Source organism: Vipera ursinii (genome assembly GCF_947247035.1).
Source record: "Vipera ursinii genome assembly, chromosome: 2".
Taxonomy (NCBI): Eukaryota; Metazoa; Chordata; class Lepidosauria; order Squamata; family Viperidae; genus Vipera; species Vipera ursinii.
The window spans coordinates 123,903,695-123,924,352 of record NC_139513.1 but is presented as its reverse complement, the minus strand read 5'-3'; the positions used below and the strand labels follow the sequence as shown (position 1 = coordinate 123,924,352).

Genomic DNA, 20,658 nt, shown 5'->3' with positions numbered 1-20,658 from the left:
GAGGTTGCCAGCACGCGCGCCAGTTGCTAAGATACCGCCCGGGCTGCTCCCAAGCTCAGCCCCTCCAGAAGCCGGGAGAGACGCCGGGATCCCGGTGGGGGCGGGAAAGCGCGCGCGCGTGTGTGTGTGTGTGTGTGTTGCTCTCCGCGGCCGCCTCCTTTCACGCGGCGGCTCTGGAGAGCAAAGGGGCGCAGGGAGGGGCCCCCCGGCCTCCCGCTCTGCCTCCGTCCCCCCTCCCCCTCCTCCTCCTCCTCCTTCCCCGGCCCCGCCCTGCTACGGGTCTCGCTCGCTCGCTCGCTCACTGCGGCTGCGGGGCGGCATCCATCGCCAAGGCAGGAGAAGCGCTGAGCCTGGTGCCGCCGCCGCCGCCGCCTTCGTCCCCTCCCAGCCCAGCGCGCTGCCGGGGCAGATGCAGGCCATCAAGTGTGTGGTGGTGGGAGACGGGTGAGCGACGGCGGGGCTGGGGCTTGCGGGGGGGGGGAGGGGGAGGGGAGCGCCGCTGGGCAATCAATCCATGCGCTTGCCTGCCCGCTGGGCGAAGGAAGGGTGGGGCCGGGCTCCGTGAGGAAGCGGGGACGGATGCTGCCGCCTTTTTCCTCGGGGATGGAGGTGGGGGTTGGAGGTCGCATTCAACCTTCCCCCTTCGGTTCGGAAGCGAGCCCGAGGTGGGGAGCCGGCGGCGAGGCGAGATGGAGCTGGGAAGCGCCGGGCGCACGCCCATCCATTCTCCCGGTAAGGCGCCCGGGCGCCTTTCTCCACCTATTGTCGCCGAAGCCGCCCCTTTCTGAAGACTTTGCCTTGCTGGTGACTGACTGCTCCTTCGCCATTCTTCTGTTGCTCAGCTCTGCCATCCCATCCCTCCTGCTGCTGCTGCTGCAGTCTCAAGGGAGGTTCTCCCGCCCCCCATCTGTTTTCCTGGTCCCCCTTAGCCTCGCCATGTGGGTTGATAAGGCTGCTTTCTCAAGCAGCAGCTGCCTTGATCCCTCGCCCTTCAGCCTTGTGCTGTGGCCGGGAAGCAGTCGAAGCCTTGTTCCCCAAAACTTCTCTCATTGTACCGAAAAGTGTAGATTGAGCCTTGGTGGAGCAGTGGGCTAATGCCTCCTTAAAGCAGCGTTTTCCAACCTTAGGAACTTGAAGATGCGTGGACTTCAACTCCCAGAATTCCCCAGCCAGCTATGCTGGCTGGGGAATTCTGGGAGTTGAAGTCCACGCATCTTCAAGTTCCTAAGGTTGGAAAACGCTGCCTTAAAGTAACACCGGCTGCCTGCAATTAGTGCAGGTTCGCATCCCACCAGGCTCAAGGTTGACTCAGCCTTCCATCCTTCCCAGGTAGGTAAAATGAGGACCCAGATTGTTGGGGGCAATTAAGCTGACTTTGTAATAATGCCGCTTGGGGTGTGTGTGTGAAAGCCCTAATAAGCAGGCATATACATAGAATGAAGGCTACTGCTAAGCTTGTAAGCCGCCCTGAGTCTTCGGAGAAGGGCGGGATATAAATGGGATTAAAATAAAAAATAAAATAAAAATGCATCTTTTGAGTGGGATGATGATTCGGGATGCTTGTCCAGCTTGCTTCCAGAATGATGGGAAAAGAAAGCCAGTTTAAAACCTAGGACTAGGACTAGCAGACTCCATCCAGTGCCCAACCCCAGGGATTTTAAGTTCTGGCTCTCTTACATTCTGTGATCCCCTAACAGTGGGTGAAGGGGGGGGGAGGGTCAAGTGTACCACAAGGGGAAGGGGTGGGTGAAAAGGGCTTACTAGGATGACATGGGTACTTAGTAGAGAATAGAGCTTTAAACGAGACTATTGCATACAGAAGATGGTGGGGGCATCTTGAAGCATTAAAAAGCAGGGTTTTTTTTTAAAAGGGACGCTTGGGGTAATTCTGTGAAGTCTCCCTCTGTAATATCTACAAAATACAACAGATTAGTCTGTAGAGTACTGGAATGTTGGACTTGAAGCATTCTAGATTCCTGTACCCAGAGACCATCCATCCTACTAAGCAGAATGAAGCAGCTACTTTGCAGCATTGTGAAAGGGCAGCAAATCGTATCTTAATTTATTTAGTATTGTGCTTTCCTGTTGGGGCAGGGAAGGGACTTGTGGAAGTTTCCACCCGTGGTTCCAGAATAATTTGAAGAGATTTTGGACTGTGGCTGTACAGCATAACTTTGCAACATGTGTTGGGAGGGGGAGGGAATTGGCAGGTGCTGCTGAGTTTCGAGCTTTAGATCCTTGCTGATTGTGCTTTGGGGTAGTCACTGCCATGATTCATGCATCATGCTAACCAATGATCTACTTAATCATGGTTTGTTGTTGGATTGTGCTGTTAGTGGCTGGATGGTGCTTAAACAAGTTATTTGTTTGGTAAGCCATTGATTATTACAAATCATCATGCCTGGATCATATAATACATTAAGTGAAAGCCAAGGAGTTACAGGTAAGCCTCGCTGCTGTGTCTCTGTGTGGTGGAATTCTGTACTGTGGGCTTATTTCTGAGGACGAAAAGAGATAACAGCTGTAGTTTTTTGCTGTTAGGATGCATTAAATAATATAGTTATCATCTGAGTTCAACGTCTATCTACCCATCTAATTTGTGGCAGGCATCTGTCCTCACTGCCCATTAGTTCAGGTACACTGCCCCAATACGAAATTATCTAAGTGGTTTCATTCAAAAGTTCGGGAGTGTTCATAGAGCTCCCTTCTCCCATTTTACAGTAACCTACCCCATGGGATAGGTTGGGCTGAGGGAGACTACCTGGCCAAAGGGAGTTTTTGTCACTGGGCCAGGTGGGCTTGAACTAGGGTCATCCCCATGCCAAACTACTGCCCTAACCACTGCATTGCACTTGTATTTAGTATATGAGAATATATGGACATTATTTTGAATACTCGGACATACTCTATAAGTGCTACACAATTAACAAAAGAAAGTCCTCTAAATTATAATTCAGATCCTTAATCTCAAAAACATATCCCTGGTTCAAAATTAGAAGTGAGAGCCAAATTATGCATTATTTGACACCCTCTTCCTATTACATTTTGGTTTGCTAAAAATGGTGCTGATCTCAAGATAGTCTGTAGAAAGAGCATTAATTGCTTGGGAGCATTGAAAGATAAATAGCAGGGAGTAATATGTTTGCCATCTTCTGAATAGCTATTTCAAAGGCATCCTAAGAAATAGGGTGCTTCAGCACTGTTTTCCTGCCAAATAGCACTCTTATGTGCCAACATGTCGCTGACATTATCTTTGGGCCAAAAGTATGGATTTCTAGTCTACCAGTTTAATCATTGGCTTTTCCAGGACATGGTAAGAAGAGCTCTTGAGCTTGCAGAAGGTAAGGTTACTAGTGAGTTACAATATAAGGTGAAATAAAGTCAACATTAAGGTGTTCTTGGGTTAATAATTCAAAATTTGAATGTGTTACATTTTATTCCTCTAATTTTTAATCTGATTGTGCCCTGGTAATTTAAATAATAGTTTTTGAGTACATTGGAAGAATTGCTGCAAAATAATCTTTATCATCCATTACAAAAAAATGATTTGAAAAATATATGTTATAGCAATATTAACTGTCTTAGAGTTTTGGGAAGGAATCAGTAGTAAGTATACCACATTCAGACTATCTGATGACAAACAATAATAATGATGATATGTAGATGTGCTTTCTATGTATGGGATGCAAAGAAACCTGAGTTAGTAACGAGGTTTAGGGCTATAGAGCATATCTGTTTTTCCTCCAAACTCTTGGATTTATCATCTTACTGTATTTATCTAGCTTAATGTTTCTCCTTTCATGTTTTCAGGGCTGTGGGAAAGACCTGTCTGTTGATCAGTTACACGACAAATGCCTTCCCTGGAGAATACATCCCCACTGTGTGAGTACTGTGGGAGAAAACTTAGGTTTCAGGAGATAAGATAAATGCAAAAGCACAGTGATTTGAACTGTTTCCATATTAGGATTTGGAGACGCTGGATATCAGAAGAATTTGATACACCAAGGGGGCCTTCAAGCGTGACCAAGTTCTATACAGAGAAATAGTAAACTCAATCATGCATGAAGAGTTTTAGCGTGGGACTTAACTAAGTATGTACATCCACCAAGAAGTCAAGATTAGCCACTATTCCATAGTGTAGCTTCACATATGCATAAAGTGTCCTTGGGTGATCTCTGCAGAAGACGAGGTGTTTGAGGATTTTACATTGTTTTGCGTATGAGCATATACAGTGTGGAAATATTATGATGTGACATAGCTCATGTTGGCAAAAGTAATTCCCAGGATTGCCCTCAAACTTAGTTTCACAAAATAAATGTTCACAAGTTCCATTCTATTTTCTTGCTTTAGCTGCAGAGAAGAGAAAAGGATCTTTTCAAGGCGTATCTTGAAATGTTATTATATAACCTATTGGTATGTACCGTAATATACAGATTAACTAATGTTGAGCACATTGTCACTTTAAGACAATGGACTCTGACTGGGCAGAGTCTGGAAAGGAGGAATCAAGTGGTCTTGAGCATGTTACCTGGACTGAGTTCAACCCTGTTTCCCCCGATGACGTGGACAGGATCATGAGGAGACTGAGTTCCACCACCTGTTTACTGGACCCGTGCCCCTCCTGGCTGGTCTATGCGGCTCAGGAGGAGACACGAGGCTGGTTCCAAGCAGTAATATCTGCTTCCTTGAAGGAGGGTATCTTTCCCACCGCTTTGAAGGAGGCAGTGGTGAGGCCCCTCCTCAAGAAGCCTGCCCTGGACCCAGCTGTTTTAAATAACTATCATCCGGTCTCCAACCTTCACTTTTTGGCGAAGGTTGTTGAGAGTGTGGTGGCGCATCAGCTCCCTCTGTTCCTGGAGGAAACGGATTATCTTGACCCGTATCAATCGGGTTTCAGGACTGGGTACAGCACGGAGACGGCATTGGTCGCACTGGTGAATGATCTCTGGCGGGCTCGGGACAGGGGATGTTCCTCTGTCCTAGTCCTTTTAGATCTCTCAGCGGCTTTCGATACCATTGACCATGGTATCCTACTGCGGCGTCTCAGGGGGTTAGGAGTGGGAGGCACTGTTTTACGGTGGTTCTCCTACCTCCTGGGCCACTCGCAGTCAGTGTTGACGGGAGGGCAGAGGTCCGCCCCAAGGTCTCTCATTTGTGGAGTCCCCCAGGGGTCGGTTCTCTCTCCCCTCCTGTTCAACATCTACATGAAACCGCTGGGCGAGCTCATTTGTGGTTTCGGGGTGGGGTATCATCAGTACGCTGATGATACCCAACTTTTTCTTTCCACCCCGAACCAACCCAGTGATACACTCGACGTGATGTCCCGTTGCCTGGAAGCGGTCTGGGTTTGGATGGGGAGAAACAGGCTTCGTCTCAATCCTGCCAAGACTGAGTGGCTGTGCATACCGGCATCTCGGATAAACCAGGTTGTTCCACCACTAATGATGGGGGGTGAGGTGTTACCCCCCCCCCCCCCGGTCGATAGGGCTCGCAACTTGGGCGTCCTCTTGGATTCACGGCTCAATTTTGAAGACCATATAGGAGCCGTGACCAGGGGGGCTTTTGCCCAGGTTCGTCTGGTGCGCCAGATGCCCTACGCACAGTCACCCATGCGCTCGTGACCTCCCGGCTAGACTACTGCAACGCTCTCTACATGGGGCTGCCCTTGAGGACCACTCGGCTTCAACTGGTGCAGAATGCAGCTGCGAGAGTTGTTATGGGAGTCTCCCTATACTCCCGTGTAACACCTCTTCTCTGTGAGCTGCATTGGCTTCCGGTTGCCCTCCGGGTGAGATTCAAGGTGCTGGTAATGACCTATAAAGCTCTAAATGGCTTGGGTCCGGATTATCTAAGGGAACACCTGCTGCCGGCATTAACTTCCCATCGTCCTGTGCGCTCCTACAGGGAGGGCCTTCTTAGGGTACCACCGGTCAAGGAATGCCGGCGGGTTATCCCCAGGGGAAGGGCGTTCTCTGTGGGCGTGCCGGTCCTTTGGAACCAACTTCCCACGGAGCTTAGGACTGCCCCCGACCTTCACTCATTTCGCAGGGACTTGAAAACTTGGGTTTTTGAGCTGTCTGGCTCAGACTGAGGGGTTTTAATTATTTATTAATGGGGTTTTAGTTTAAATTCAGGGACTTAATTTAATCTTAGTTTTAATCGATTTTGACTTTGTATGTTATGTATTTTTAATTTTTCCCTGTAAACTGCCCTGAGTCCTACGGGAATAGGGCGGTATACAAGTTTAAATAATAAATAAAAAAATAAATAAAGACAGTTTTTCTGCAGTTAGTTGAAAGTTGTGTTTTCACAGAGAATTTAATGTATCACTGTATTGCACAGCACTATCTAATCCTGTGGCCAAGTTTTTTTAAAATTTACCAGAGGTCCAACACTAAGCTTTCTGCTCATTGGTTCTGGTTTTCTATTTGTTCCACAGCGGGACTGCTGTTAATGGTCAATTACTGTCTTTGAAGACAGTTTTTTTAAGTCCATATAGTGCTAGCTTACTATAAAAAACAAAACAGAAGTACAAAAGGCATTCAGAAAACAGCATCTTGTAAGCGGCTTACATAATACAGAAGAGAAAACCATGTTTTTAACTAGACCTCAGTCTTAATTGCTTATTGTTTGTACATAGAAATTGTGCTGGGAGTTTAATGAGCAAAAGTAATAAAAGAGATATTTATTAAAGGAGAACATAGAGACTTTTACTAATTGAGAAAAGAGAATTTGAGTTATTTTGAGAATGTATTCATCTGACTAAACTACTGCTGACAAGACCTTTTGCCCTAGATTTGATAACTATTCTGCCAATGTCATGGTAGATGGAAAGCCCGTAAATCTGGGCCTTTGGGACACAGCAGGACAAGAAGACTATGACCGGTTACGACCTCTTTCCTATCCCCAGACGGTAAGTAAGGGGCTGCCACAAGGAAAAGGGGGTTAGCCTATTCTCCAAAGCACCTGAGGGCAGGATAAGAAGCAATGGATGGAAATTGATCAAGAATAGAAGCAACTGAGAACTAAAGAGAAATTTCCTGGCAATTAGAATTAATCAGTGGAACGACTTGCCTCTAGAAATTGTGGGTGCTCCAGCACTGGAGATTTTTAAGAAGAGATTGGACAACCATTTTTTTGAAATGGTATGGAGTTTTGTTCTTCAGCAGGGGGTTGGACTAGAAGGCCTCCAAGGTCCCTTCCAACCCTGTTACTCTGTTCAGTGCTGAAGTGGAATTTAGGTCCCAGTAGGCCCTATTTGTGCAAACTACACTAAACCCATTCCATATTTCATAAGAACCAGACATGAGTAATATCAGTTCCAGTCAATTAACTGTCAGGATGACCTGATATGTCAGTTTTATAAAACCTCGGATTTAGAGTTTCTATGAACTGATGTTGGGTGGGTGGGAAATCCAAGATTTGACGTGACCTGAAAGAAAAGTTTGCAACCTTGACTATTTCACATGAACACTGTTGCTCATATTCTTATAGGATGTTTTTCTCATCTGCTTCTCACTGGTGAGCCCCGCCTCCTTTGAAAATGTCCGAGCCAAGGTAATATTCTTTCACATTGAGCATTGTTTTCCTAAGGAGGGGACTGTTGCTTACATTCTTGCTATTGATTAATAAAGGATATTTTACTCTTAGTTGATGGCAACAAAGGATGCCTCCAATAGAAATGTAATACAAAGGAATTGGATATGGAGGACAATCCATCCTACCCCTCTTTCTAAGGATAACCAGGTTTTGGTCAGCTAAAATGCAAGAAACAATTGTTTGATCCTGAAACCATTATCTGCCACTCCATCTATTTCTTACATTAGTTATCAAATGAATAGATGATTCTGTCTTACTTGTAGTGGTATCCAGAAGTTCGACATCATTGCCCTAACACCCCAATCATTTTGGTGGGCACCAAACTGGATCTGAGAGATGACAAGGACACCATAGAACGGCTACGCGATAAGAAATTGGCTCCCATCACCTATCCCCAAGGTCTGGCCATGGCCAGGGAAATTGGTGAGTCTTAGAAACAGAGTGGAGAATAGGAGTGAGCAATGAGGCCCCCTTTTTTGCAGCTTCCAGAACTCCCTCCCTGTTAAATATTGATGGCACGTTTACTGAAAAGTGGCAGCTGAATTCCCATTCTGTTGCATGAGAAAACACAATTCACTTAAACTGTGAAGAATCTTTTATCACTCTTTTCCTAAACAGGGAAAGATGTTATCCTCCATTTCCCTTTCTCTTAGCGGTCCCCAACCTTTTGGGCACCAGGGACTGGTTCTGTGGAGAGGTTTTTCCGCGGACTGAAGGGTGTATGGTTTTGTGTGCTGCCTGTATCTCATGGATGGGCTTTGCTTGTTTGTACGGCCTGGTTGCTGACATGCCATGGCCCGGTACTGGTCCACGGACTGGGGTTGGGGACCCCTGTGTTAGATTAAGTAGCATCTTTCCTTTTAAAAATGAATTGTGGCGATATTGATCAAAAGGAGAGAGGAGAGGAGATTCATTATGAAAACTGGTGCAAGCTTTCAAGATTCAGGAAAACATTGGAATCATGAAGTGATATTCAAAACAGTCTGTTTCCAAATATAGGACATCCTGAGAAATTCCAAATTCATCTCTGATTTCAGGCCACATTCAGCAATTCTAGAGGGGATCTGGCAGTTTTTAGGGAGTAAACCGCAAACCATTTCCTATTCTCAAAGAGAGTTCCAGAAAACTGCCAGGTCACCTCCCAGCACAGTTGAAGCACTATGGCCAAGAGAGAGAATAGAATGTTTAAGGGATCCCTGTTGTTTTCCTTGTCATAACTTTTTAAAAATGAAATAATAAAAGCTCCATACTCCGATGAAGTCTTCAGAAAGAAAGAAGCATAGTTCCCAACTCATTGATGCCCTCTCCCCACAGGTTCAGTGAAGTACCTAGAATGCTCTGCCCTTACCCAGAGAGGCCTCAAGACTGTCTTTGATGAAGCCATCCGTGCTGTGCTCTGTCCTCCACCTGTGAAGAAGCCTGGCAAGAAATGCACTGTGTTCTAGAGCATTCCTGAGTTCCACATGTTATGGATGACTCCTCTAGGGTCTGAGGAGGAAGAGTTTGTTGGGTGTTCCCACAAGGGGATGGCGGGGTCCCTCATCATGTGTGAAGTCAGTGTTTTTTAAATGTCTCTTTAATTTAACGTGTTGATGTAAAAGGGCCGCATGGAAAAAAAAGAGGAGCTCGGTGCTATCCTGCCCCCAGGGTGGAGCCATGCAACAAACACACACTCCATGGCTCTCTGCTAGTACATAATTCATGAATGAAAGGAACAGCCCTTTCTTACTACTTCTCTTGGTGCTAGAGCATTGTGGTGGGAATATATAACGAACCCCAGGTGCGGCAGGAAAGACAAATGAGACACAGGTTGAAGAACAAGCCATTTGTGCTTTACGAAGTGGGACACTAGCTAAGCCAATGGTCAGGACCACTCTTGTGCTATTCAAAGCTACCACTGCCTTTCAGGCCATTGGCCTGTTGGCTGCTCCTGAGTGGTTTGACTAATCATCAAACTCCCCTAAAGATGGGGAAGAGGGAGGTCTCTTTACCTTGTCCAGCCTCTGCAAAAGAGGGCCACCTGGAAGGAACCTTTCCATAAGACGTGTGAAAGATGTCAGGCGACTCCTTCCTTTTGACAGGAATGATGGGCTGGGGGTTGGGTTAGAGAGAGCTTTGAGGGATTTGGATGGAGACGGGTCCAGTTTTTAATCATCGTGTAGTGATGAGCTGAACACCTCTTATTTTATACAATAAACATTTATCCATAAGTAAGTAGTGTTTTAGAGTCATCAGCTGAAGGAAGAACATTTCATACTCCCTCTTCCTATTAACTGCATTAAAGAAGATAAATTCTTTCTACTACTTTATTGATTTATTGGTATATCATATTGTTCCATTTCATGATCCTTCAGTATTTTGCAAAGGACTAAACCGGATAAATCATGAAGAATTTGGGCTATTCATCCCAAATGAATTTACCCAACAAGGTATTCTAGCCGGAGAGGAATCCTCCATCAATGGGTAGTGTGGCACCAGTGGTCATGTTGCTTTGGTCGCTCAATAAAAACAGGATACCGTTTACCACCTCATCCACTTCTGCAAAAATAGATACATGAAGGATGGTTGAAAGAAATCATGAAGGCAATCAAATCAATAGAAATCTTTGAGCCTTTCACAGACAGGAAGGAATTTCCTATTCCTAAAACCAAATGATACTACCTACTCTTACTTTATCCAGTCAGAAATACTCAACCCTCACGGCTTTTTCTAGCAATTAAATTCATAAATTCCTTTTCACGGGAACAGATGAAAATTTTTGTTGTTGTTAAAATTGTCTGTAGTTGGTGTGATGCTGATAACAGAGAGAATTGAGATGATAAGGTACCAGAGATAAATCTCCAATTGGAAAAAACAATCACCTTCTTCCAAGGAAAACACTTCATTAACTTTATCTAGGTAAAATGGCTTAGGGCTTGCTATGTAAGGAATAGGAAAAGCTCTTCTCCAGAAATGTAATCTATTTCAGCTTCAATATCAGAAGTAGAACAATTGGAAGACTATAGGCCTTGATCAGAAGCTTGTACATTCCAGATGAACAGGCTCTTTAAAGCAGCCACAGCACTGGTGCGTTTCTCAGTGATTGCTAACCACTTTGCCTCTGGCATGTTTTTAGGTCTACAGAGACCCTCTCGTGTCCTCTGACACAGGATGTTTGTATTCCATATTACCTGCAAATTTTCCCAACGGGATGCGGCTAAGCATAGGTCCAGATTTCTGGGGATCACTCCAATTTTGACGTCCCATGTTTGTCATGACAACTGTGGGGTTCACACAATTTACCCGAATCTTGAAAAGTGAAGAAAGGCAATAATGAATGCATCATTAGACTAAGCACCCAGCAGATACGTTCTCTGTTTTTAAGGTGTGGTCTAGAACTGCTGATGGTCTAGAATTCTCATTAATATTGGTAATCTAGAATTATCATCATCCCTCATCAGGCCATGTTGGCCAAGGCCAAATGGGAGTTGGAATTCAGCAACATTTGAAGGGTCACACATTATTCATCCCAGCTTTTTGAGGTTACTCTTCAGGAATTGGCTTTTCACTATGAAAACAGCTAACATTTTAATCAACTGTCTCTCTTGGTGAAATATCACTCTGTCGTACTGAACCTTTCTTCAAAGGAAGGTTCGCATTTTTTTGCAGGTTTGGTTTCTATTAAGCTCTACAAGGTCACCTAAATAACAAAATGTTTTATTTTTGTTTGCTGTTTGCTTGCCCTATAGTTATTGTTTCTTCTTTGCCTTATCTTGCTCTTCAGACAGAGGTGCTTACCTTATGGGGGCCTAATTCCAGAGCCATTGACTTTGTCAGCATATCCAAGGCACTCTTGGTTGCACCTGCAGGCAAACAGAAAAAAATTAAGTGTATTAAAAGCTCCCATTTCTTCCCTCTTCTCTTTGCTTTTGCTTTACTTTCCTGCAGTGATACTCACTATAGACAGTGTGATTTAACATAGCCCGTTGGGAAACCTGGCTTGAAACATTGACAATAACTCCAGGTGCTCCTCTGGCAATCAGTTTCTGGGCAAAAATCTATGACAACAAAGAATTTATCAGACATTTATCATTTGCATTTTAATGATATCCACGGCGTTGGTGTTAAATCTGAAGAGGGTTACCAAAGCAGTGAGGTGGAGATTTATTTCTGAGTAAATGCACAAATCCACCTTCCTTAAGACCATCATAATATTCCATTTGTTAATGTAAGTTTTTGACTAGCTGCTTCTACAGTCCTACATGGTCCTTCCAATATCATGCAGATTTCTCACCTGGGAGACTTGCAGCACAGCCCGAAGATTGACACTGAAAGATCTATATGAAAGGAAAGTCAGATTAAATACACCAAGAAAAGCCAAGTGGGAAATTGCTAGAAGCCCAAAATGCAGGGATTGCATACTAAGCCCCAAGTTGTCTTCCCTATCCCATCTCTACTATAAGGAAACAAAAGTTGCTAAATCAGGTTGCTAAAACAAACAAGTCTGCACTTTTTTCATAGAGGACAAGGAAAACATTTGCAAACTAAAGCAAATTAACACCTGCAGCTTGGTTTTTCTTCCAGAAGAACATTTTATTATATTTACTGTTCAAAGTGAAATGGAAAAGACCACTAATGTTGAAAATCAGAACCCTACATCAGTGGTTTATAAAACCAAATTCTCACATCTCCCATCTCCCTTTAGTTACCTAGTATTAATTGTGGGTCCTATTTTCTTTAAAATTTCTCTCTCTCTCTCTCTCTCTCTCTGTGTGTGTGTGTGTGTGTGTGTGTGTGTGTGTGTACACACACACACTTTGGTCTGCATTTGTTTGTTTGTTTGCTTGCCACCCCCTCGCCTCGATTACCTGTCAAAGGCCTCCTTAGTCACCTCTAGGAATGGCTGCAAAACTGCCACAGCAGCATTATTCACTAACAAATCAATATCTTCTACTGTGCTTAATGCAGCCTCTGTAGCTTCCCAGTCTGCGAGATCAACGCACAATGTCTGGATGCCTGGGCACTGAGGACAGAAGTAACATTAAGGAAGACGGAAACTGAAGCTGTTTGCAAAGTAGGGGATTTAGGACCACTAGTTTTCAAGTGAATTTTCTTTCAAAGTATACAAAGTATACAAAATAAACTTTACCAGGACAGAATACTGATTTCAAACAAATAGCTATGGATATGTAGTTCATTAAATTTGAACTGCAAGGATATTTTCACACAAGGATCCAATTTTTTTTGATACTCAAGAGTATTTTGGAGAGCTGCAATTCTAATTACATTCTTCTATACCCTGCAATAATTGCTTATAATAAAATATAATACGCTATGTGAAAAATGTCCCAAGAATGGCAGAGAGTTCAGTTGGTACAAAGTACAACTTCCCTTTTCATGGCAATTTTGTGAGAAATTTTGTTGTTACCTTACTCCCCCCCCCAAGACTTTTAAACCTTGAATACTACATAGAGAAAATTATGAGAAATGTAGTAAATAGCTTATTTTTAAATCAGTGCTGTTCTGGGGACATAGAGAACAATTGGCTATCTGATAGTGGTAGCTTTTGAGTGACACCTTCAAGGAGGCCAGGCACAAGATTTTAACCTATAAAACCCAGGCATTTCCAGATTAGTTCAAGTCATAAGTGTCCAGATGCAGAAAACAAGGTGGAAGTTAGTTTGCTCTTTTGTCTTTCAGTACAGCCTGAAAGCTAGAGCAGCTGGTAAAAAATGGGACCACTGTTTATTCCTCAATCCCAATAAGTAGGTGAAATGGGGACATCCCTGAAAGCTTTTCTGTGATCTGCAGATTTTGTCTTAAAATATTTCAAATGTTTGGGTAAAGGGAAGGGAGCAATAATCTATAAAAATGGCTAGGATCAGTCAATAATCTCCAACTGGATACTCTGATTAATTGGTTACCTGAGGCATCATAAACATGTAGTTGAAAGACAGGGTGGAAAGTCTGCTTTTGCAATGGTTAAAATCACAAGCCATGCACTTGGCACAACGGTGAGTGATGAAATGTAATAGTATCTGCTTAGGAGTTACAGTTATCCATGATCTGATCATTCTATTGCAGATCTGCTTCAAATAGTTCAGATCTGGCATGTATAGGGATTTTTCAGATATGTATAGGAACATACATCTGGCATGTATAAGGGCTTTTTGAGGGTGGGCTAATAATAGGATGCACTTGGTGTGTAGCTCCATTCACAAACATAAACAAATTTGAAGTAATAAGGGCCCTACAGAATGAAATTCAAGGTTTATCTAGAACCGATTCTCAAAGTATGGTCTTCTCTTTCAAGGGGATGATGGAGTAGTTTATAAATAAGTATTTTAACATTTCTCTGTTTTAATTTCTAATATACTACACATTGTTGTTAGTTGCGAAGTCGTGTCCGACCCATCTCGACCCTGTGGACAATGTTCCTCCAGGCCTTCCTGTCCTCTACCATTTTCTGGAGTCCATTCTCCAGTGAGTCCTTCCTTCTCATTAGGTGGCCAAAGTATTTGAGTTTTAGCTTCAGGATCTGGCCTTCTAAAGAGCAGTCAGGGTTGATCTCCTCTAGGACTGACCGGTTTGATCGCCTTGCAGTCCAAGGAACTCGCAGGAGTCTTCTCCAGCACCATAGATACTACACATAAACAATGATATAACCCGCACAAATTAAAGCTTTTTGGGGTCCTCAATCACTTCTAAAAATGTAAAGAGGTCCCCGGGCTAAAATCTTTGAGAACTGATCTAGTTCAACATGCAGAGACCCCAGTGGGAAAGCTTGTCTTATATTGCTGTTTCCCAGAAGCAAAGCCATCCTTCCTCTGAGCTACTGGCAACCACCCAGGCATGACCCTCCAGGAAGAGAGGATTTCCTTCAGGCTAGAGCAGGGGTAGGCAACCTCGGCTCTTTTATGACTCATGGACTTCACCTCCCAGAATTCCTGAGCCAGCTATGCTGGCTCAGGAATTCTGGGAGGTGAAGTCCATGAGTCATAAAAGAGCCAAGGTTGCCTACCCCTGGGCTAGAGAAAAAGCGAGGACCGGGCCACGCAGAAGCCAAAGGAGATCCACAACTGGGCACAGGCTGAGCAGACAGGAGCCACGCTGCCTCTACCTCTTTTTGCAGGCTCTCGAGATCTGCCTGGGTCCGGCTCACCGCCACCACCTGAGCCCCCGCCTGGCTCAGCCGCACCGCCGCAGCCCTGCCGATCCCTGCGAAGGGGAGCACAACGTTGTTGCACGCCACTAATACGGCGGGGCTCGACCCCGAAGCGCCAGCGTTGCTCCAGCGGCGGGGCTCCGTGGACGGTACCTTTGCCTGCACCCGTCACCAGAGCCCGGCGGCCTGAGAAGCGCTCCATCCTCCGCGGCAGCTGAACTTCCAACCGGTGTTGGAGGCGGCGCCCGAAGGGGTTTGCGCGAGGGGGAAAGCGAGGCCCTCCCTCCGCCGCTGCCGATTTCGCCCCTCTCTTAAACCCTCCCCGTTCCCGGGTGTCGTGTTTGCAGTCCCGCCTGAGGACTCGCCCCCTGTCCCCGTTACGGATCTATGGGCAGCACCCAAGCCTGGTTTCTAGCCTCCCTTGGGGGCACCGGGTGTAAAACCGCAGGCGGGCGACCGCTCCTTTGTCTGAAGGGGAGGTTCCTGGTTCCTTGCGTCGCCATGTTTTTCTCTTGTGGACGGTGGAGGATTCAGATTCACGTATTTGTGGTGTGGCTCCCTATGACAAAATCGGAGTCGTGCAAGGGTTCTTGTGTTTTATGTTATCGGCGCACAACAGTGGAGTAGACTCAGTGATGGACTTGCCATATTAATGGCTTAATTTTTACATCACACTTTTATTTCTTCTTGGTATAGATACCTAGTGTTTCTTCATCTCATTCTCAAATGCACAATTCTGTGTTTTTGGTGAATGCTGCTATATTTACAAGAAGGATTCTGTACCATAATAGTGACTCAGAGATATCTTTTATTAAGTGACTGTCAATCATGGAACCAGTGGAAAACCCTCCAAAAAAAACCCCCTCATGTTCCATCCTTTTACAAATATGTTTGCTAATACTCATTTTCTCAAAGATCCAATCTACTGGGTGTTGGGTATATATCATCAGGAAGTCTAGATGCAATATAATATGTAAGATTCATATGATGGTCCAGCCAACAGAAATATCTGTTTCAATGCCTTGAAACAATTAGTGGTTAGAAAATATTGAAGACCAGTTGGGACTTGACTGTAACAGTGGAGAACTTCCAAAACGGTAAGAATGAAAGCCAATTTTAAAGGGCCCTGAAGTCAAGAGGTTAATGTATAGAGTAGAGAAGTTGCTAGGGACTGGCTTGTCTCATATTCACTGTAAGAGATGACATTTCTAACACTTCTACTGTGGTTCCACAGGAATACAATTAGTAAAGCAGAATTAACAAAAAATACTTTCTTGATTATACTACCTTCCCAAATAAGAACATTTGTCTTAACAACAAAAAAGCTATGCTTTGCTCCAAACAATTACAATTATAAATGACTACTTATCAGCCATATTGCTACAGTGCCAGACTGCAGCTTTACATTGAAATTGTACTAATAGAATGCAGGGAGGGTTATGGCTCGGCAAAGATATATTTAAGACTCCAATAGAAACATTGCAGATATTATTTATAATGTGCCCCAGACCAAAGTTCTCAAGTATTATTTTGACGAATGGCTGATTTATTTGGGATTTGCTTTGTCTTTCGTCTTCCTCCGAAATACAGCTCTGGCTATTCATTTAAAGAAAATTGTGTAAGATTCACAGGAAAGGGGAGATATCATTTCACTATTACAGTAGGGCACCACAGAGTTTCAGGGTAGAGGAGGCAGTGAACAGATTTGAACCTGCAAAGAGTAAGGTAAGAAGTTATAGTCTAATCCTGCAAATATATTATCCGTCTATTTTTAGTTGTCATGTTTGAATTTCTTAACCAGACAAGTAGGATAGGAGATTTAAGATATTTAGAACATAATGTACACACCGAGTTGGATCTTGTTGTATACTGAATACTTCACTCACACTGACAACATTGCGTTTATTCTCAGGGCCACCATAACTCAAGGTAACCTAGAAAAAACACATATTCAAAATTGCACTTGTTAGAAATTATTTTTTAAAAAATATTTGGAACACAGTCAAGTCCTAAAATTGGTTTCTCCAGTTAGTAAAATTAGTTACCAGGGATTGGAAATATATTACAGTCTCTCTACGATTAGAGCCAATTGAAACATCTTAGTTGGGGAAGGGGAAATGAACAGAATTCCACAACTGCTGCTATCAGGTTAAACAATCCTTAAACTCTTATAGGGAAAAAAACATTTTTATCTCTTTATCATAGCCATCTTTTTACTTAGAAGAAAACAAATATTTGCTTTTTTATCTGGATGTGAAAGTAAGGCCAACATAATCGGGAATAGTTTTGAAAATTCAAGTAATCCTTGTTTAATGAACATTTAGCACTGGCAACTTAGTTATTAAGTGGCTAGTAAGTAAAATTGCTACCATGCTTATGTTCTTTCCCTTCCTTTCCTTTCCCTTGCCAGCACAGACCTGTGAAGGTAATAAATTTGAGGATTCGTTGCACAAATATTTTTTCATTACTGCTGTAACTTGAACAGTTGCTAACCGAGGCAGTCACTAAACAACTACAAGGTATTCATAAAGTTGACTAAAGTTCTCTGGAATTCCAGAAGTAGAGTGTTGTATCTACTTCCTGTATTTTTCTTTCGCTTTAAATATTGCTACATCCTATTTACTGTTTCCCCCTTCATGGATCACTGCCTTGTCATGTACTCTTTCACTTCCCTGTTTTACACACATAGTATAGAGATACGTACAAATTCAATGCTGACATTTAACTTCATTCCCAATTGTTTTTTGCATAACTTCAAAACCTAGTCTTCGCCTCAACAATAACTAGCAAGAAACCTATTATGTTTACTTGGAAAATGCCCATCGTTTCTCCTTGTTCTTCCCGTTGCCATGAGAGAAATTCACAAAAGGCTTTTGTATTTTGTTTGTACTACATCAATACTGTCGCAGATGACAAACTTGCAGCAGTTTCAGTTAGAAACTCCCATGAAACGGACACTTTTAAGGAGGGAAGAGGTGGTGGGGGTCAAGAAGCATCTGCTTAGAGGAGAGTTGTCCTTACTTGTCTGAGTACAGCTCCACCCCGCAGCTGCTGTAGGTTTTCCAGATGAGAGTGAAATAAAGGGCTGTGCAACAATTTCACTTCCAAGAGCCCCTCAATGATGTAGCCAATGGTGCAATCATCAGGGAGGCGAATTCTCTCTGCAGTGCTGATGAAGCTCCCAAGGCTACCAAAATAGAAAGTCAAGGCATGAATCTCTCCTCAGTTCTCTTTGGGCCACAGGGGGGAGCAGGCGTTCCAAGGGCACCTACCTAGCCCAGGGGCTCATCTTGAGGGCCAGGCCTCTGCTGATGCAAAATCCAGCACCGCCTGTGGCAAACCAGAATTTTGTAGTGGTCTAGCAAAATAAACAGAGACTTGTTAGAACGACTGAGCATTCCTTTTGTGATCAACTAGAGACTGGCAATTCCATTTGACACTTAGAAAGCCGCAGAAAATTGTTGGAGCTTCAGGAAACCAATCTTAAACCAAACTTGAATTTGAAGAAACGTACTATCTGTGGACATTCTTTGTGTGTAACTAATTCTTCAGATAGCTTCAATGAAATTGGTTCAATCAGACTTATGGAAGCAAACATGTACAGGATTTTAATCATAATACCTATTTTTGTATGGCTGTAGAACAGAATAATCACTACAATTAATTACAGAGAAACAGGCAATTGTAAGTAGAGGAATGAAATCACAACTGTAGCTATAAATTCAAAGTTGAGTTTTGTAATTGGTTTTAAAATGTGAAAATCTGCACATTTATTTCATGTTAAGAAGCTTAGATCTTTTAATTTCAAAAATATTTTTTTCTTGTGTTGTGTTCTGAAGTGTTGGGCATTTACAAATATATGTTGCCTATAAGTTGCATAATTGCCTAATTAGTAAAAGATCTAATTATTTCCATACTGTGCTCTTTACTGTAGGATACAAACAGAAAAGATTGGAGTTGCCCAAACATGACAGCATCATCTGAATTTTCCCTATAATAACAGCAAAATATGCATCAAAGTGAGCTGTGTTTCTCTAAGGCAAACCTGTAAAGAAAGTTTTCAATTTTATTAGCCTGCTATGACTGACAGTGAAGGATGGAAAAGATGGCATTTAATGTAAGCCAAAAAAACTGAACTGACTACCTCTAGTGCTTTTCTGGTGTTTCTGCTGGATATTATTCTTCTTCCATCAGTTTACTCATTTTGGCCTACAAGACATACAGGTAGTCCTCACCTAATAACCCTAAATGGGACAGGCAGCTCCCCTGAAGTGATTTTGCTTTCTGGCTGGAGGCAAGACTAATCAGTTTCTCACCTTGGACTTTTGTTTGCCTCCAAATTGTTCCCCCAGTGCCTACCTCTATTTTGTACAAATCAAAAGCAATGCGATCACACTGGCAGTCTGGGGCTGGAATCCTCAGGTGCACTATGGAAAGAGCTTACAGTACTCTCTTGAAACCTCTTCCTCTCCAATCTCTCTGTTCTGGGGGAGGGAGAAAAAAGCAAGCATTTTTGTAGGCAATCTCTGCCTGAACCTTTCCCACTGCCAGTGCAATTCCATTGCTTTCAATGTGCAGTAGAGCAAACTACTTGCTCTCTTAAAATCCCTCTCCAATCTGGGGGGGATGCAAAGAAGAAAAAAGGACGCGATTTCTGCAGGCAGTCTCTCCTCTGTCACTGCCTTCCCTGGAGAACGGATTTAGAGTACAGTAAGCTCTTTGTGTAGCACGTCTACACTTGTCATCCCTAGGCTGCTGCACAATTCCACTGCTTTCTATATGTAAAAGAGCAAACAGGTGTCTGTCTTGCAATCTGTTTTTTTTCCAATCTCTGTACTGAAGGGTGGGGAAAATCACACATTGGGCACAAGATGAATACTGATTATAACGGCAATCGCATGATTGGGGGACACTACAAAGGTTATAAATTGGGTGTAAAATTATTTTTCAGTACCGTTGTAAATTTGAATGGTCACTGAAGACATGGTTGACAAGCGAGGACAATCTGTAATCAGCTTTTGAATGGCATATTGAGACTTGCAAAGTGGGTGAAATGGGAAATTCTTCAAAACTTAAGGTACCCACTTTGTTCCTAAAAAATCTTCCATCCTACCTAATCCCAAATGATGCCAAAAGAACCAGCTGAAATTTGCTAGTTCTGGGAGTTTTAAGAAGGGATGTCTTTTAAACTTCTGCCTGAATAAGGGTAACTCCAAGGGAAAGATCATAAATACGGTTATTATTCTGAACCTATTAAGCACCTATGCCATAAAGTCCTGTTATGGATTGATAAACTGGAAGGATTGAAGGCCATTCTACACCTTGTTTCTGAAGGATGCAACCTTTTATATTATTCACAAACGGGTTATACTATATGGAGGGAGAGAGCAGTAAATTAAAGTCCGGGGGGGGGGGGGCACTGCTACTGGCAAGAAAATCTTATCAGCTACCAATTCAGTACAACAGAGGAAGCAATGGTAGTCTGAAATAACATCTTCAAAAATCAACCTCAAGCCATGCCTCTTAGGGAAGTGTTGCCCGCACCCATGCTGGTGGGCTAGAAAAATAACAAAGTAGGATGAGGAATTCCAGATGAAAGTAAACATGCAAGACTGTACAAGAATCTGCTTTTTTTCCCGTTCATGAAAACCAACAGTAAAAGAATCTGCTCACTGATCCATCATTCCGGAGATGGTCTGCTGCTTCAATTGGATGGTCCAGACTTGGTCTTCCTATATATATATCTTGGCTGTGTGAGAAAGCAGATAAAAGACTCAGGAGGCTCTTCAAATTCACATAGTTGTCATCGTCTACATGACAAAACCACCTGCGGGAAATTCAGAGAAGAAGATTGCAGTGGAGGTCATAGCAAAGATCTAACAAAGCTCTCTGTGGAGAAGACCTCATCTTTCAAA

At 43.4% G+C, this 20,658-nt stretch overlaps 3 protein-coding genes across 7 annotated transcripts in view; 1 reads left to right on the top strand and 2 right to left on the bottom strand.

Moving 5' to 3' along the window:
• Positions 1–296: 296 nt before the first annotated feature.
• Positions 297–9,711, top strand: RAC3 (Rac family small GTPase 3). The gene is made up of 6 exons (XM_083352072.1): positions 297–444; positions 3,811–3,882; positions 6,796–6,913; positions 7,495–7,557; positions 7,863–8,022; positions 8,914–9,711. Exons 1-6 carry the CDS (start codon positions 410–412, stop codon positions 9,042–9,044), a joined length of 579 nt encoding a protein of 192 aa, XP_083208198.1. The 5' UTR covers positions 297–409; the 3' UTR covers positions 9,045–9,711.
• A 195-nt stretch (positions 9,712–9,906) lies between these two features.
• On the bottom strand, positions 9,907–15,024 carry DCXR (dicarbonyl and L-xylulose reductase). Its single transcript, XM_083353008.1, has 8 exons — positions 14,897–15,024; positions 14,699–14,796; positions 12,447–12,601; positions 11,873–11,915; positions 11,537–11,636; positions 11,377–11,441; positions 10,770–10,887; positions 9,907–10,137 (listed from the first exon to the last, which is right to left on the bottom strand). Exons 1-8 carry the CDS (start codon positions 14,943–14,945, stop codon positions 10,034–10,036), a joined length of 732 nt encoding a protein of 243 aa, XP_083209134.1. The 5' UTR covers positions 14,946–15,024; the 3' UTR covers positions 9,907–10,033.
• Positions 15,025–15,534: 510 nt separating this feature from the next.
• RFNG (RFNG O-fucosylpeptide 3-beta-N-acetylglucosaminyltransferase) overlaps positions 15,535–20,658 on the bottom strand; it is an 11,410-nt gene continuing 6,286 nt past the window's right edge. For 4 of the 5 annotated variants that reach the window (XM_083353004.1, XM_083353003.1, XM_083353006.1 and 1 more), the window contains 5 exons: positions 20,417–20,570; positions 18,016–18,101; positions 17,765–17,930; positions 16,592–16,677; positions 15,535–16,454 (listed from right to left, as the gene is read on the bottom strand). In XM_083353004.1, the coding sequence (XP_083209130.1) occupies positions 16,388–16,454; positions 16,592–16,677; positions 17,765–17,930; positions 18,016–18,101; positions 20,417–20,570 (559 nt within the window). In that variant the 3' untranslated portion in view covers positions 15,535–16,387. The remainder of the gene's footprint in view (positions 16,455–16,591; positions 16,678–17,764; positions 17,931–18,015; positions 18,102–20,416; positions 20,571–20,658) is intronic. The other variant, XM_083353007.1, reaches the window with a different exon arrangement.

Coding starts and splice junctions, on each gene's coding strand:
- DCXR (XM_083353008.1), bottom strand. CDS start 14,945: ATGGAGCGCTTCTCAGGCCGCCGGGCTCTGGTGACGGGTGCAGGCAAA. Junction 14,797..14,896: donor GGTGACGGGTGCAGGCAAAG/GTACCGTCCACG, acceptor TCCCCTTCGCAG/GGATCGGCAGGGCTGCGGCG. Junction 10,888..11,376: donor TGGAATTAGGCCCCCATAAG/GTAAGCACCTCT, acceptor TCACTTTTCAAG/ATTCGGGTAAATTGTGTGAA.
- RAC3 (XM_083352072.1), top strand. CDS start 410: ATGCAGGCCATCAAGTGTGTGGTGGTGGGAGACGG. Junction 3,883..6,795: donor GGAGAATACATCCCCACTGT/GTGAGTACTGTG, acceptor CTTTTGCCCTAG/ATTTGATAACTATTCTGCCA. Junction 8,023..8,913: donor GGCCATGGCCAGGGAAATTG/GTGAGTCTTAGA, acceptor CTCTCCCCACAG/GTTCAGTGAAGTACCTAGAA.